The sequence below is a fragment of the Pseudorasbora parva genome, chromosome 22 (genome assembly GCF_024679245.1).
Source record: "Pseudorasbora parva isolate DD20220531a chromosome 22, ASM2467924v1, whole genome shotgun sequence".
NCBI classification, from domain to species: Eukaryota; Metazoa; Chordata; class Actinopteri; order Cypriniformes; family Gobionidae; genus Pseudorasbora; species Pseudorasbora parva.
The window spans coordinates 1,140,001-1,152,500 of NC_090193.1; the positions used below are offsets into that span (position 1 = coordinate 1,140,001).

Sequence of the window (12,500 nt, forward strand, 5' to 3'; positions counted from 1 at the left end):
ATTTTTTTGCAGTGCAAATCAATATTGTAATGGTTTGTGTGATGAAACTGAGAATATAGCCAAGTGTAACGCTATAAGAAAGGCTTTACCTGTTCAACTTTGACGTCATAATCTCCCTGGACCTTCTTCCCACGAAAAAGCTTTGCCCTGAAAGACAAAAAAATAAATAATAATATTCATGAATCTTTTCATGCATGTTTGTAGTGTTGTTCAGTCAGTTTATGCATAAACATCTCAACATCATTAACATCCCTGCCGCTATAATGACTGAAAATCAGTCAAACAAACACACTGCGGGATTGCAGACGATAGAGAGTCAAACAGCTGCAGTGCTCCAGTCATTGGCTTTATTCGTTTGTGCATCTCTTGTTCATGCTCTCTTTGACTCTCTAGTGTTGGGTTGGTAGAGAGAAAGCAATCTGACAGCACAGCAGGCTAACACCACCCTATGAAGACAAGAAAACAGATAAAAGACGGAAAGATGGCTGATATCTGGTGGAATCAGTGTCTTTCCTCACTGTACACATCTCTCTCCAAGCATGTGCTCTTGCTTTTGCAACTTTCAAGCTCAAAATGCAGTTTTGCATATGGTTAATGTGAAGCCATTAAATCTCACCGCAGCTGAGGCCATCAGACTGAACTACGACTGATTATGCAATGCTGCCATCTAAAGGAAATACAATATCATCTCATGCAATATAGGGTTAGTCTAGCCTAGAAATCTAGACGCACCCTAGCGGCAGCCAATTTAATTTAATTTAACATCTTGATGTGGGTCTGGCTTGTCAGGCTAGGGTTAGTCCATATTTGACCAACATTTGGTTAAAACAGCCTTTTTTAAACAATTTTTAGAGTGTATGTCATGCAATACAACGGGGCTAAATTATTAACTAATATTATATAAGTAGTGAAAAGCACTTTTTTCTTAAGGTGTGCCTTTAGGCCCGTTGTATTGCATGACATACACTCTAAAATTGTTTAAAAAAGGCTGTTTTAAACAAATGTTGGTCAAATGTTTAATTTTCAGAAACATATACATGTTTGTATTGAACATTCATGGAGGAAGAGATTTTCTGTTAAAATAAATCATAAAAGTGGTTTATTTCATTTAAAAATCTTGAAATGTATGGGGTGTTTGCCACACATTATTAATACAAATACTTTTGCTAAAATACGTTTTTAATAGTGTCTAAGTTTGTTCAAAACAATCCCTTTAGCAAAGTTTGAACTATTTTCTGTTTATTTTGATGAATAAAATAATTAATTTTTGATTAATAAATATGCTGTCATTAAAATATGTTAATATAGAAATATAGCTGAAAAATACAGAAACAAAATCCTTTAAAAAAGTAAAGATTCTGAAACCATTGAAGGAGATCCCATAATGATTTAATAGAGATTTGTAAAAATACATAATATTTTATTAGGCTATATGATTGATTAATCAATCACATTTCTAAATATAATGTTTTTATTATAAATATGGTGATTATCTCTAAAGTGGACACCAATTTTATATATGATTACAATCTGAATCATGTCAACAGATGGAAAAGTTTATTCTCATGTTAAATATGGAGCCTTTTACCTTAAATACCATACCTGTACATATTCTTCAGTTATTAAAAAACTGTTGCTTTAATTACCCTGAACAAACTCAAACTGACAAACATTAACAAGACCTTTGTTTCGAAACAGTAACTTTAGCGATTCTTATTTGCTACTTAAATCTACAACATTTTTAAAAACATTAAATATTAGATCAAATATGAGCGCAGGATCAGCTTTGGTCGCATCACAGATCAGACTCATTTCCACCAGCATCTTGAAAAGCCGGAAAGTGCTGAGGAAACGTTTTGTGCAATCTAAAGCTTTAGAGGAAAATAAAATAAAGCCTTTAGGAGCCTTTAGTCCTGTTGTATCCTAGTATTTCCTCTAGATGGCAGCATCTACAACGCACAATGTATTTAAAGCTGTTAAATGTCCAGTGAAGCAGCATGCACCGTTTGGTTGATTTTAATTTGGGCAGTATTAAAGGCAAAACACATGTGTTTTATCAAGCACACGACTAAAGCTCTTTAGATGCGATTGAAAATAGTCCCATCGTGCAGTCGTGAGAAGATTTCCATATACAGGCATGCACTGGTAAAAGGGAAAGCAAAATGAATAGGATGCCAGTTTCAATATTCCCTCTAGCTTCTCTTATATAGTCCAGCATTGCATCTGTGCTTATATTGATATCAGCTGGTGAATAATCCAACAGCCGGAACAACACTGTGGTGACCATTACAGCAATGCACCAAAAACCACAGCACATGCATATCCAAGTCAATCATTACACACTACACTCTTAAAAATAATGGTTCTTTGGCAGGGTGTGTGGTTCCATGAAGAACCTTTAATATCTAAAGAACCTTTCCATTGCACAAAAGGTTCTTGTGGTTAGAAAAAAATGGTTCCTTTCACCAAACGGTTCTTTTCGACTATGGCATCCCTTTGAAAACCCATTTTAGTTTCTTCCTGGCACCTTTATTTTTCAGGGTGTAGTAACCGCAGAGCAACAGCCACCCACATCTCTCCATCCCTGTGCAAGCAAGACAAGCACCACTCAAAATGATCCCAGTATTATATATGCGCTGTTTTGTATGTCAGCGGTAGCATTTGGGAGTAAATAAAGAAATAAAGCGCCAGCTGTCTGTGAGAGAGCAGACTGGCTGCAGGCGAACACTGAGAAAATGGCCATGAAAGGCGAAATAATTCCTGGACCTGCAAGGAAAAATATTTCCATGAGGAAGTAAGCAGTTAAGCACAGGGATGTGAATGATGTGATACACATTCACTTTCCAAATGGCTGTGTTAAAATGAAGGTGGAATGGATAGGATTACATAATAAACAAGAGCCACTGCCAAAGAAACGAACAGAAGCTGCGGCAGAGAACTGCAGTACACTGCAAAACATGCTCTTCTTATCTAGTATTTTTGTCTTGTTTCCAGTCCAAATATCTAAATATTATTTAATCAAGATGCATTTACTAGATAAGGAAGATATTTTTTGTCTCGTTTTCTGGGGAAAAATATCAAAATGAAGTGAGTTTTTGCTTAAAGGGATAGTTCACTTTAAAATGTAAATTCTGTCATCCTTTACTCGTCCTCAAGTTGTTTCAAACCTGTATGAGTTTCTTTCTTCAGCTGAACACAAGGGAAGATATTTTGGAGAATGTCCGTAACCTAACACTTAAAGGGTTAGTTCACCCAAAAATGAAGATTCTCTCATTAATTCCTCCCCCTCATGTCGTTGGACACCCGTCAGACCTTCGTTCATCTTCAGAACACAAATGAAGATATTTTAGTGTAAAGCTGAGAAAGGCTTCAGATAGGCCTCCATTGGCATTCAGTCCATTCCCACTCACAAGACCCATAAAGGCCCTAAACACATCGACACACAGCCCATCTCACTACAGCAGCTGGACAATCACTTTACAACGAGACGAGAATAGTTATTGTGCGCAAAAATCTAAATAATGACTTTATCCGCTGAGTTATTGCCGTGAACTCGACGCATGCGCGAGAATATGACGCAGATCCGCCGTTCATGACCAGAGGAGGAGGAGCGAGTCCGACACTGAAGACAATAACTCGCCGGATAAAGTCATTATTTAGATTTTTTTAACGCACAATAACTATTCTCATCTCGTTGTAAAGTGATTGTCCAGCCGCTGTAATGAGATGGGCTGTGTGTCGATGTGTTTAGGGCCTTTATGGGTCTTGTGAGTGGGAATGGACTGAATGCCAATGGAGGCCTATCTGAAGCCTTTCTCAGCTTTACACTAAAATATCTTCATTTGTGTTCTGAAGATGAACGAAGGTCTGACGGGTGTCCAACCACATGAGGGAGAGTCATTCATGAGAGAATCTTCATTTTTGGGTGAACTAACCCTTTAAGTGGAGCCATTGACTTCCATAGTATTTTTTTTCCTAAATCAGTGGCTCCAGGTAACTGTTTGGTTACGGACATTCTTCAAAATATCTTCCCTTGTGTTCAGCTGAAGAAAGAAACTCATAAAACAACTTGAGGATGAGTAAAGGATGACAGAATTTACATTTTAAAATGAACTATCCCTTTAAAACAGGCAAAATGATCTGCCAATGGGGTGAGAAAAATAATCTTATTTCTGTTTGCGACGGAAACAAGAAACAAGATTTCAAACAGAAATAAGATTATTTTCCTCACCCCATTGGCAGATCATTTTGCCTGTTTTAAGCAAAAACTCACTTCATTTAGATTTTAGTTTTTTCAACAAAACAAGAAAACATATCTCATGTCGTTTTACTGATCTAGTAAATGCATCTTGATTTAAGAATTGTTAGATATTTAGACTGGAAACAAGACAAAAATACTGAGTAAGAAGAGCGTTTTTTGCAGTGTAATAGTGAAGGGAAATCTGACACTCATGTTGAGCCTGAAATCACGACATGTTGCATTTATTGCACAACAGTTTGGGCATCAGAGCTCGTACACGAGCACAGAAAGCCTTCCTCATCAATCTCAGTCCGTCTTCATCAATACAGGAGTCTGGCGTTATTGACTGCTTCAGCAGGCGTTCAAATAAACACCCAGAGCAAAACCAAAGGCACACGCTAAACCCCAACGCTCAAAATAATCAATCGGTTTGAGTAGAGCCAACTCAAATTAAACAAATCACTTCAAACTAATGAACTCTAATGAGTATTTAGAACTTTCTTTTTCCTTTGAGTTCTAAAAACTGACGTGTTTATTGCTTTGAGTTTTATGACTGTGCTTATTTAATTTAGACTAACTTAAATTTAAATAAACTGGGGCACGTTCTTCGTACACTCAAAAAAATGATACGTTAGATTTACTTAATTTTTTTATGTCAACAGGTTCCACGTAATTGAGTTATGTTGAATTTAATTAACATTGTTTATTTCGGTAAACGTAATTTTTTTTAACGTTAAGTTAATTCAATGCCATTCAGTTAAATCAGGTTAACATTCTTAATTTTGTCCAAAACTCTTACGTTTAATTACTCTGAAATTAATATAAAAAACAAAACAAGTAGTCCAGTTTAATTGATTATTTTTATTTAGTGAAATGCTGTTTTTTTTAAAAACAAAATTTACAAAACTTTTTACATTACAAGATTGTATTGGCTGGATGGTTTTGTTACATCCATGGCATGCTCAAAGTGGTTGTTTATTATTATTATTAAAACATCTTTAATTGTAATTAGCAGATCCTCACCCCTAGCACACGCTCTACACTTCACCATAATGATAACCTCTAAAAACACTAACATAACACCAGAGGTGGGACAAAGTCATTGTTATGCAAGTCACAAGTAAGTCTCAAGTCTTTGCCCTCGAGTCCCGAGTCAAGTCGAGTCAAAGATGAGTCAAGTCTCGAGTCGAGTCAGAAGTCAAAGCCAACAAGTCTCAAGTCGAGTCCAAAGTCCTACCATTTTAGTTTCGAGTCACTTCAAGTCATCTTACCACAGAAATAAAAATTATACAAATCATGTATGTCTGTAAGATTTATATTTATTTAAACCTCTTTTTATACAATGACATTAAGCAAATACAGTAAAAAAACAGAAACACTAGAACAATGCACAGCAGCTTCAGTCCTGTATTGTGTTGACCTCATATGGCAAAACAGTTCAACTTTCAAATAGACATGGGTCCTTTTAGCCTAAACTTAGGCATTATGGAAACATTATGGGAATATTGTTTAGCTTATTTTTGGTTTAATTTGGTTTACTTTAATAATTTAATTTATTAAATTATTTTGTTTTGCTATACTTTTTATGCCAGCTTGCCATAGCCCCCCTAGCATCCCCTCGCGGCACCCAGAGGTCCCTGTCCCCACTTTGAAAACCACTGCCATAAAGCATACGACTTCAGTTTCTGGAGGGAAAGGGCTTTCTTATGACTTTTGAAGCAGTGAAAATATTCCTAATATCGCATACACTGAAACTATAATGTAGTATCGTATACTGTAGTGTATAATAGACAATGAATATTGACACAACAACATTGATATGAGTAAAGAGTAGTTTCAAATACAACACGTGTGCTATAAGGGATTTTCTGACATCTGTTTCATATTCTTCTCAGGTATGAAGAATACCTAGAGGGGTGGGGGGCCCAAAACAAGCCCAATATTATTATTATATTTATTATCATCAGTATAATTTATGATCAATAATTTATCAATAAATGACCCTGCAACATTTTAAATTGAAATCTCGTGGAGTTTAAAATGCAAATACAGATGGGATTTTACAAAATTCTTCAAGTTGCAATAAAGACTGTGAACGGAAGAGGTTTGTAGATGGAAAAAGAGAAAAAGTGACATGAAGGATTATGGTAACTCCAGTCGGAGTTATTGCACACATATAAGGAGCACTGGTGAACATGCACACTATAAACCGTAAAAAGGATAAGCCCTGCATCTCAATGTGCAATCTGCTCTAAATAGTATTGAAAATTACTAATGTCACATAGCTACTATTTACACTGAGAGTGCTGCAATATAGAGACATGTTTATAATAATATACATTCGAACCATACCTACTGTTATTATTAGTAGCCTATACTTTTTTTTATTATTTATTTTTATTTTTATAATAGCCAAATAATAATAGTCATAATAAATAGCCTACATTATAAAACATATTTTAAAGATTAAATTAGGTGGCTTACCTCCCTGTTTCCTCTCCATCTTTGAATATCTTTGCTGGTTGCATTGTTTGTAAAAAAAAAAAAAAAAAAATGTATTCGTCTATTTACGTCTATGAACTATCATTACATTTATAACATCACATCACATGCCTGCACGTTGAACGCGATTTTTCTTCAAAGAGGGGAAGGACGCGCGGGATGTATGAGGACGAATGAATACAGCACTTGTATCGTTGCACTATGTCTATTAGCTGTGAGAGACAGTGTCAGTCAATGTATTTGGACAAAACAGTGACCATAAATGTAAAGAAACGAAGTTGCTTGTCATATTCTCCTAACAAGCAACCACATTTTTTCAAATAAGCCCAAAAAACCGCGACCTGCAACTCGAGATTTTTTTACCGCGACTTGCCAAAAAAAGAAGCCCAAAGTCAAGTGTTATACGCGGACTTGGTAGCTATGAATACTGTCGAATCAAACCAACGTGGGACTACAGTGATTGGATGTCGTGCTGGCAGCGCGCGTGCTATCTGCATGCAAACAGGTGCAGCTTTTTTTCACTGAGAGCAGCGCGGCTGTGTGAAAGAAAAATGGCCAAAAAGTAGCAAGTCTTCTCGAGTCATGAGGCTCAAGTCCAAGTGAAGTCACAAGTCATTGATGTTAAAGTCCAAGTCGAGTTGCAAGTCTTTGTACATTTTGTCGAGTCGAGTCCAAAGTCATCAAATTCATGACTCGAGTCTGACTCGATTCCAAGTCACATGACTCGAGTCCACACCTCTGCATAACACACACTTTAAAATACCAACAGAACAGAACAGAACATTACACATTAAAGTCTCCATTTGCTCATCTTGTTGAAAATGAATAAAATAGCCCTTTATTTAAACATTTACTCTCTGAATTCAGCCCCTCTGCAAAGCATGATGGGAAGTGAAAGTCCTGTTTGATTGGGTTACTTGATTGAAACACGTTATTTGAAAATAAAAACATCACGTTATGTCAGAGAGTAACGGTTTTAAGGCAATATAACGAAGCAATTATATTTAAACCAGAAACCTGATATAATGGCGTTAAATCAAGATGAATTGCTTAAATAAAGTGAACAGCATCATAAGTTCATTTTTGAGTGTACGTCGCTAACTCAGTGAGCTGGATTTAATTGTTGATGATTTGGCTCGATCTCGGATAGTTTGGTTCTTCGACGCTCATCCTGGACTTCTCTTAGCAACAGGTCCTTTAGATTAAACCTGTTTGGGAGCTTATTTCCTGTAAACAGGATTAGATCGCATCTTGAGGTGATATTTAAAATCTGCAGAGGAGCAGACAAACACACAGACCCTTACGAAACAAAATATTTAGCAGAATATTAGAAAATATTATGTAATACTTTAGGCAATATATTCACATGGGATTTAACATAGATTTTTTTCCAATATATTGCAATTTATTGAAAGCGGCAATCATTTGTATATTTTGCAATATATTACAGGAATATATAATATATTGTATAATACCATCAATATATTATTCCATGTATTTACACTATATTATAATATATTTCAAGTAATATATTTTCCTTTCATAGGGGGAGAGAAACCAAAGGCACACGCTAAACCCCAACGCTCAAAATAATCAATTGGTTTGAGTAGAGCCAACTCAAATTAAACATATTAGTTTAAACTAATGAACTCTAATGAGTATTTAGAACTTTCTTTTTCTTTTGAGTTCGAAAAACTGACACGTTTGAGTAATCTGAATTATTTTATTGTTTTCATTTTTATGACTTTGTTTATCTAAGTTTAGACTAAGGACAACTCCGGCGAATTTTTTAGTTTATCTTGATCGTTATATCTTTGTGAGTACAGTCTATAGAAAAAAAACCCTGAACCAGATTGGTGCTTGCCAAAAAGGGGAAGTAAATGCCTAAATTAAGTGTACTAGTATTTTTTTTTGTGTGTGTGTGTGTGTGCTTGCAAGATTAACGTTAAGCGGGAGATTTAGAAGTGTTGAAGGTTTTGGTGTGCTAGCTTATGGAATATTGATTAATTATGATAAAAGTTGAATATATCGACATAATAATTTGAGATTTAAAGTGATCAACTTTATTTATATAGCATTTTATACAGTGCAGATTGTTTCAAAGCAGCTTTACAGTGATAACAGGTTCATGCATCTGTTTGGAAACGTATGAAGTTGAGCTTTATTTATTTTTTATTTAGCCACTGTATCTAATAACTAGTTAGGGTTGTGTTTGTTTTCTTCTAAGAGAGTCGAAAAGTATAGCAGATCTATCTTTATAGGGCCTTTCTGTGTGCAGTAACACTATCCTTCCACAAAATGCGAAATACCTCTAGTTTTGTTTTCCTGTGCGCTCCATTTTTTTGTCACAATTTAGGCTTTTCATCTAATAAATATTATATTAATTTTGACTTTTTATGTCATAAAAAGGTCAGAGTCAAAATTATGACATACTAAGTCACAAGTTTGAAATAAAAAAGTCAAAATTTAGATATAAATTTGAAACTATGGCCTATCACAATTGACTTAACGTCATAATTTTGAATTTTCATATCATAAATATGACTTAGCATGCCATAATTTAATTATGTCATAATTTTATTTATGTCATAATTATGATTTACAAAAGCCTGATTTTTCTCATGTGGTGAAAATGGTATTTCATACTCTTCTGTGTGTGTGTGGTGCAAGAAATCACAGGGACAGAGCCAAGAGCCTGAATCGGGTTGCCAGATCTTGTTAGAAAAAAACAGCCAACAAGAACAAGCACATAACAAACCATTTTATATTGAAATTAAGACCAAAATGATCATGACATGCACCTGCCTATTTTAATAACTTCCAGCCAAAAAAACAAACCCAAAAATGTTTATAATAAGACTTGGCAACACTGCAAAAGAGATGACGAGTGGAGTGAGCGTAGTTTGAGGACACATTAATGTTAAATATATTATATTGCTGTCCTCATTCAGCAAGTGCAATCCTATGCTAATGTTAATCTTATCAAAGCATTGTGTTACCAATTAGCAAGGATCATTTACTGAATCAGCTACTTAAAGTGAGCCAATTTTCCTCTGCTAAAAATGTGAGATTATGTTATATTTTTAAGTTAAATGTATGAATTAGCTTACTCAAATATGTAACGTTCAGAGCAATCAAAATGTATAATTACACAATAAAAATCTGCAAGTTCTGCTTACTTAAATTACAGACATGGCCGATTCGCACGGGATTAAGATCACAGACATTCTCTGCAATTATTACAGATCACCAGAGGTCCCCAGATAAAACTAATCCTGTGCAAATAGGGCTTTAAACTTTTAAACTTAACATTTCTTAACTTTAAGAAATGGAGGCATGCTGATGCATCTTTTTGAGTTTTGCCAAATGAATCAGGTTTATAGTGCAAGTGTCCGGCACTAAATAAAAAAATAAAAAGAGTAATTGTGACTTTTTATCTCACAATTGCGAGGTGTAAAGTCAGAATTCTGAGATAAAAAGTCGCAATTACTCTTTTCATTTTTGTATTTAGTGGCGGAAATGGGTTTCCATAATTTGTGCTTCAGGCCTGAATGTCTTGTTGAGGGCAGTTGTGCTGAGACTTTATTAGGTAATCAGATTAATGATTTTCATAAAATGGGCGAAAACTGGAGTTTTATATGGGCAAACAGCACCCCATAACCCTGGTCATAAGGGCATTTATTTTAAAAATTGAGAATTATGCATCACCTAAAAGCTGAAAAAAATAAGCATCATTAATGTATTTTAAAATCTGGAATCTGAGGGAGCAAAAAAATCTAAATATTGAGAAAATCGTTGTATAAATGAACTTCACTGCATATTAATAATAATACACTTATGATATATTTATGGTAGGACATTTATTAAATATCTTTGTGGAACATGATTTTAATATCCTACTGATTTTTGTCATAGAAGATAAATGAATAGTTATGACCCGTACAGTGTATTGTTGGCTATCGCCACAGATATACCGTGAGACGCACGACTGCTGAAGTGCTCCAGGGTCAGATATTCTTTAGAAATGATCTTTGATCTCATTGAGGTATCCTCTTTTCTAGGTCCTTCAGTCCACCTAAATGATCTGCTATAATCTACATCTGTAATTCTTCCACGTTTCCACAGAAAGGATGTTGTTGTGGTGTGTGAGCAGTGAAGCGTTAACACTGCCGCTGCTTCTGACACGGATGTTGGATGGTGCGCTCAAGGACTCCTGCTGAACATTGGGTAATTAAGTCGTTGTTTTTCTGCAGGCTAGCCGAGGAAAACCCAAAGAAAACAAGTGGAAAGAAAAGGTTGTCAGATTTTCTTTCTGGTCCATTGCCAGTTCAGCAGAAGCTTGTCTAAAATGGAAGATCTCTTGCCGTACTGAAATATTGTGGATTAGAGAGTCAGTGATTAAAGAGCGCAGTCGAGCAGAACAAGCGTGCCATTAATACACACGGATAATCTTCACCGGGCTGACAGTGGGGGAACGTTTAGCTGGTCATTAGCTGAGTAACTATTGGGCTGTGAAGATGAGGCAGTTTGAGGTCCAGAGTCAGAAATTAACGCATTTGAAAGTGAACAAACGACACCAAACTTAAAAAAATATGATATATTTCTTTAAATTATAATCTACACTCTTAAAAATGCTGGGTTAAAAACAACCTAAGTTGGGTTGAAAATGGACCAACCCAGCGGTTGAGTTGTTTTAACCCCGCAATTGGGTTGTTTTAACGCAGCGGTTGGGTTAAACGTTTGCTTAAGACAACCCACTTGCTGTGTTAGTCCATTTTCAACCCAACTTGGTTTATATTTAACCCAGCAGTTTTTAAAGTGTAGGCCCAGTTGTTATTCTGATTATTCGGGAGAATTGATTTTAATGTATTGACATAAAAGAATGGCACATGATGGTAAAAACACTCCTGGATATCGACTTTCATTAAAGCTTTAAAGAGGATCTCTGTCCATACTGATCGGTCTTCAGTGTGTGATGCTTTAAATCGTCTCTCTATCAGTGTCAGTGTTCCTGAACTCCTCAAACGCCGCCATCTTGAGTTAACCAACACCTCACAATATTCCTCATTATAATAATTAATGCGCAGAATAAAGGGCAGGGCCTGGCTGAGTTAGTTAGTTAGTTAGCTAGTTAGTTAGTTGTGTGTTGAGTGAATGATTCAATGACTCACTCATAAAGACTTCACTTGTTTCATTACTGGATGAATCAGTGTTTTTGAATGAATCACTTGAATCATTCACTCAAGTGATTCATTCAAAAACACTGATTCAGTGTTTATAGCGCACTATGGCGGTGTTGTACTGTGGCCGCCGTCGCATCATCCCAGTGGAGCTGCTCACTGATAGTGGTTGAGGAGAGACCCCTGACATGAGTATGAAGGGCTTTGGGTGTACAGTAGTACATATGAAAGCACTTTATAAATGCCTCATTCATTCATTCATGAGATGAACAACACACGCCTCGAGAGCAACGGGACTTTTTTATGCTGCAGTCGCTCTTTCCCTACTGATACTCTAATGACAGTTAGCTGACATGTAGTTGCAAAGTTACTTATAGTTAGTAGAATGTCTAAAGTGGACTATCGAAACAACCTTTAAAACGTAAAAATCATCTTATGATTAAACTAGTATATGAAATGATAAATGATAGTAAAAAAATCAAGTGACTTGACTTTAAACCCATGCAGCAGTAAAGACAGTGTCAAGCTTGTTTCAAGCTCCAGGACGTCCCTTAGCAAAAAGGTCCCCTTTCCCCCGC

The 12,500-nt window shown here is 35.7% G+C and overlaps 1 protein-coding gene across 2 annotated transcripts in view; it reads right to left on the minus strand.

Moving 5' to 3' along the window:
- The window catches only part of syn2b (synapsin IIb), a 109,125-nt gene that overhangs the window by 53,978 nt on the left and 42,647 nt on the right, over positions 1-12,500 (minus strand). The window contains exons 1-2 of one of the 2 annotated variants that reach the window (XM_067430957.1): positions 293-465; positions 90-147 (exon numbers count right to left, since the gene is read on the minus strand). In XM_067430957.1, coding sequence (XP_067287058.1) covers positions 90-147; positions 293-363 — 129 coding nt within the window. In that variant the 5' untranslated portion in view covers positions 364-465. Of the gene's footprint in view, positions 1-89; positions 148-292; positions 466-12,500 lie in introns of those variants that run through there. The other variant, XM_067430956.1, reaches the window with a different exon arrangement.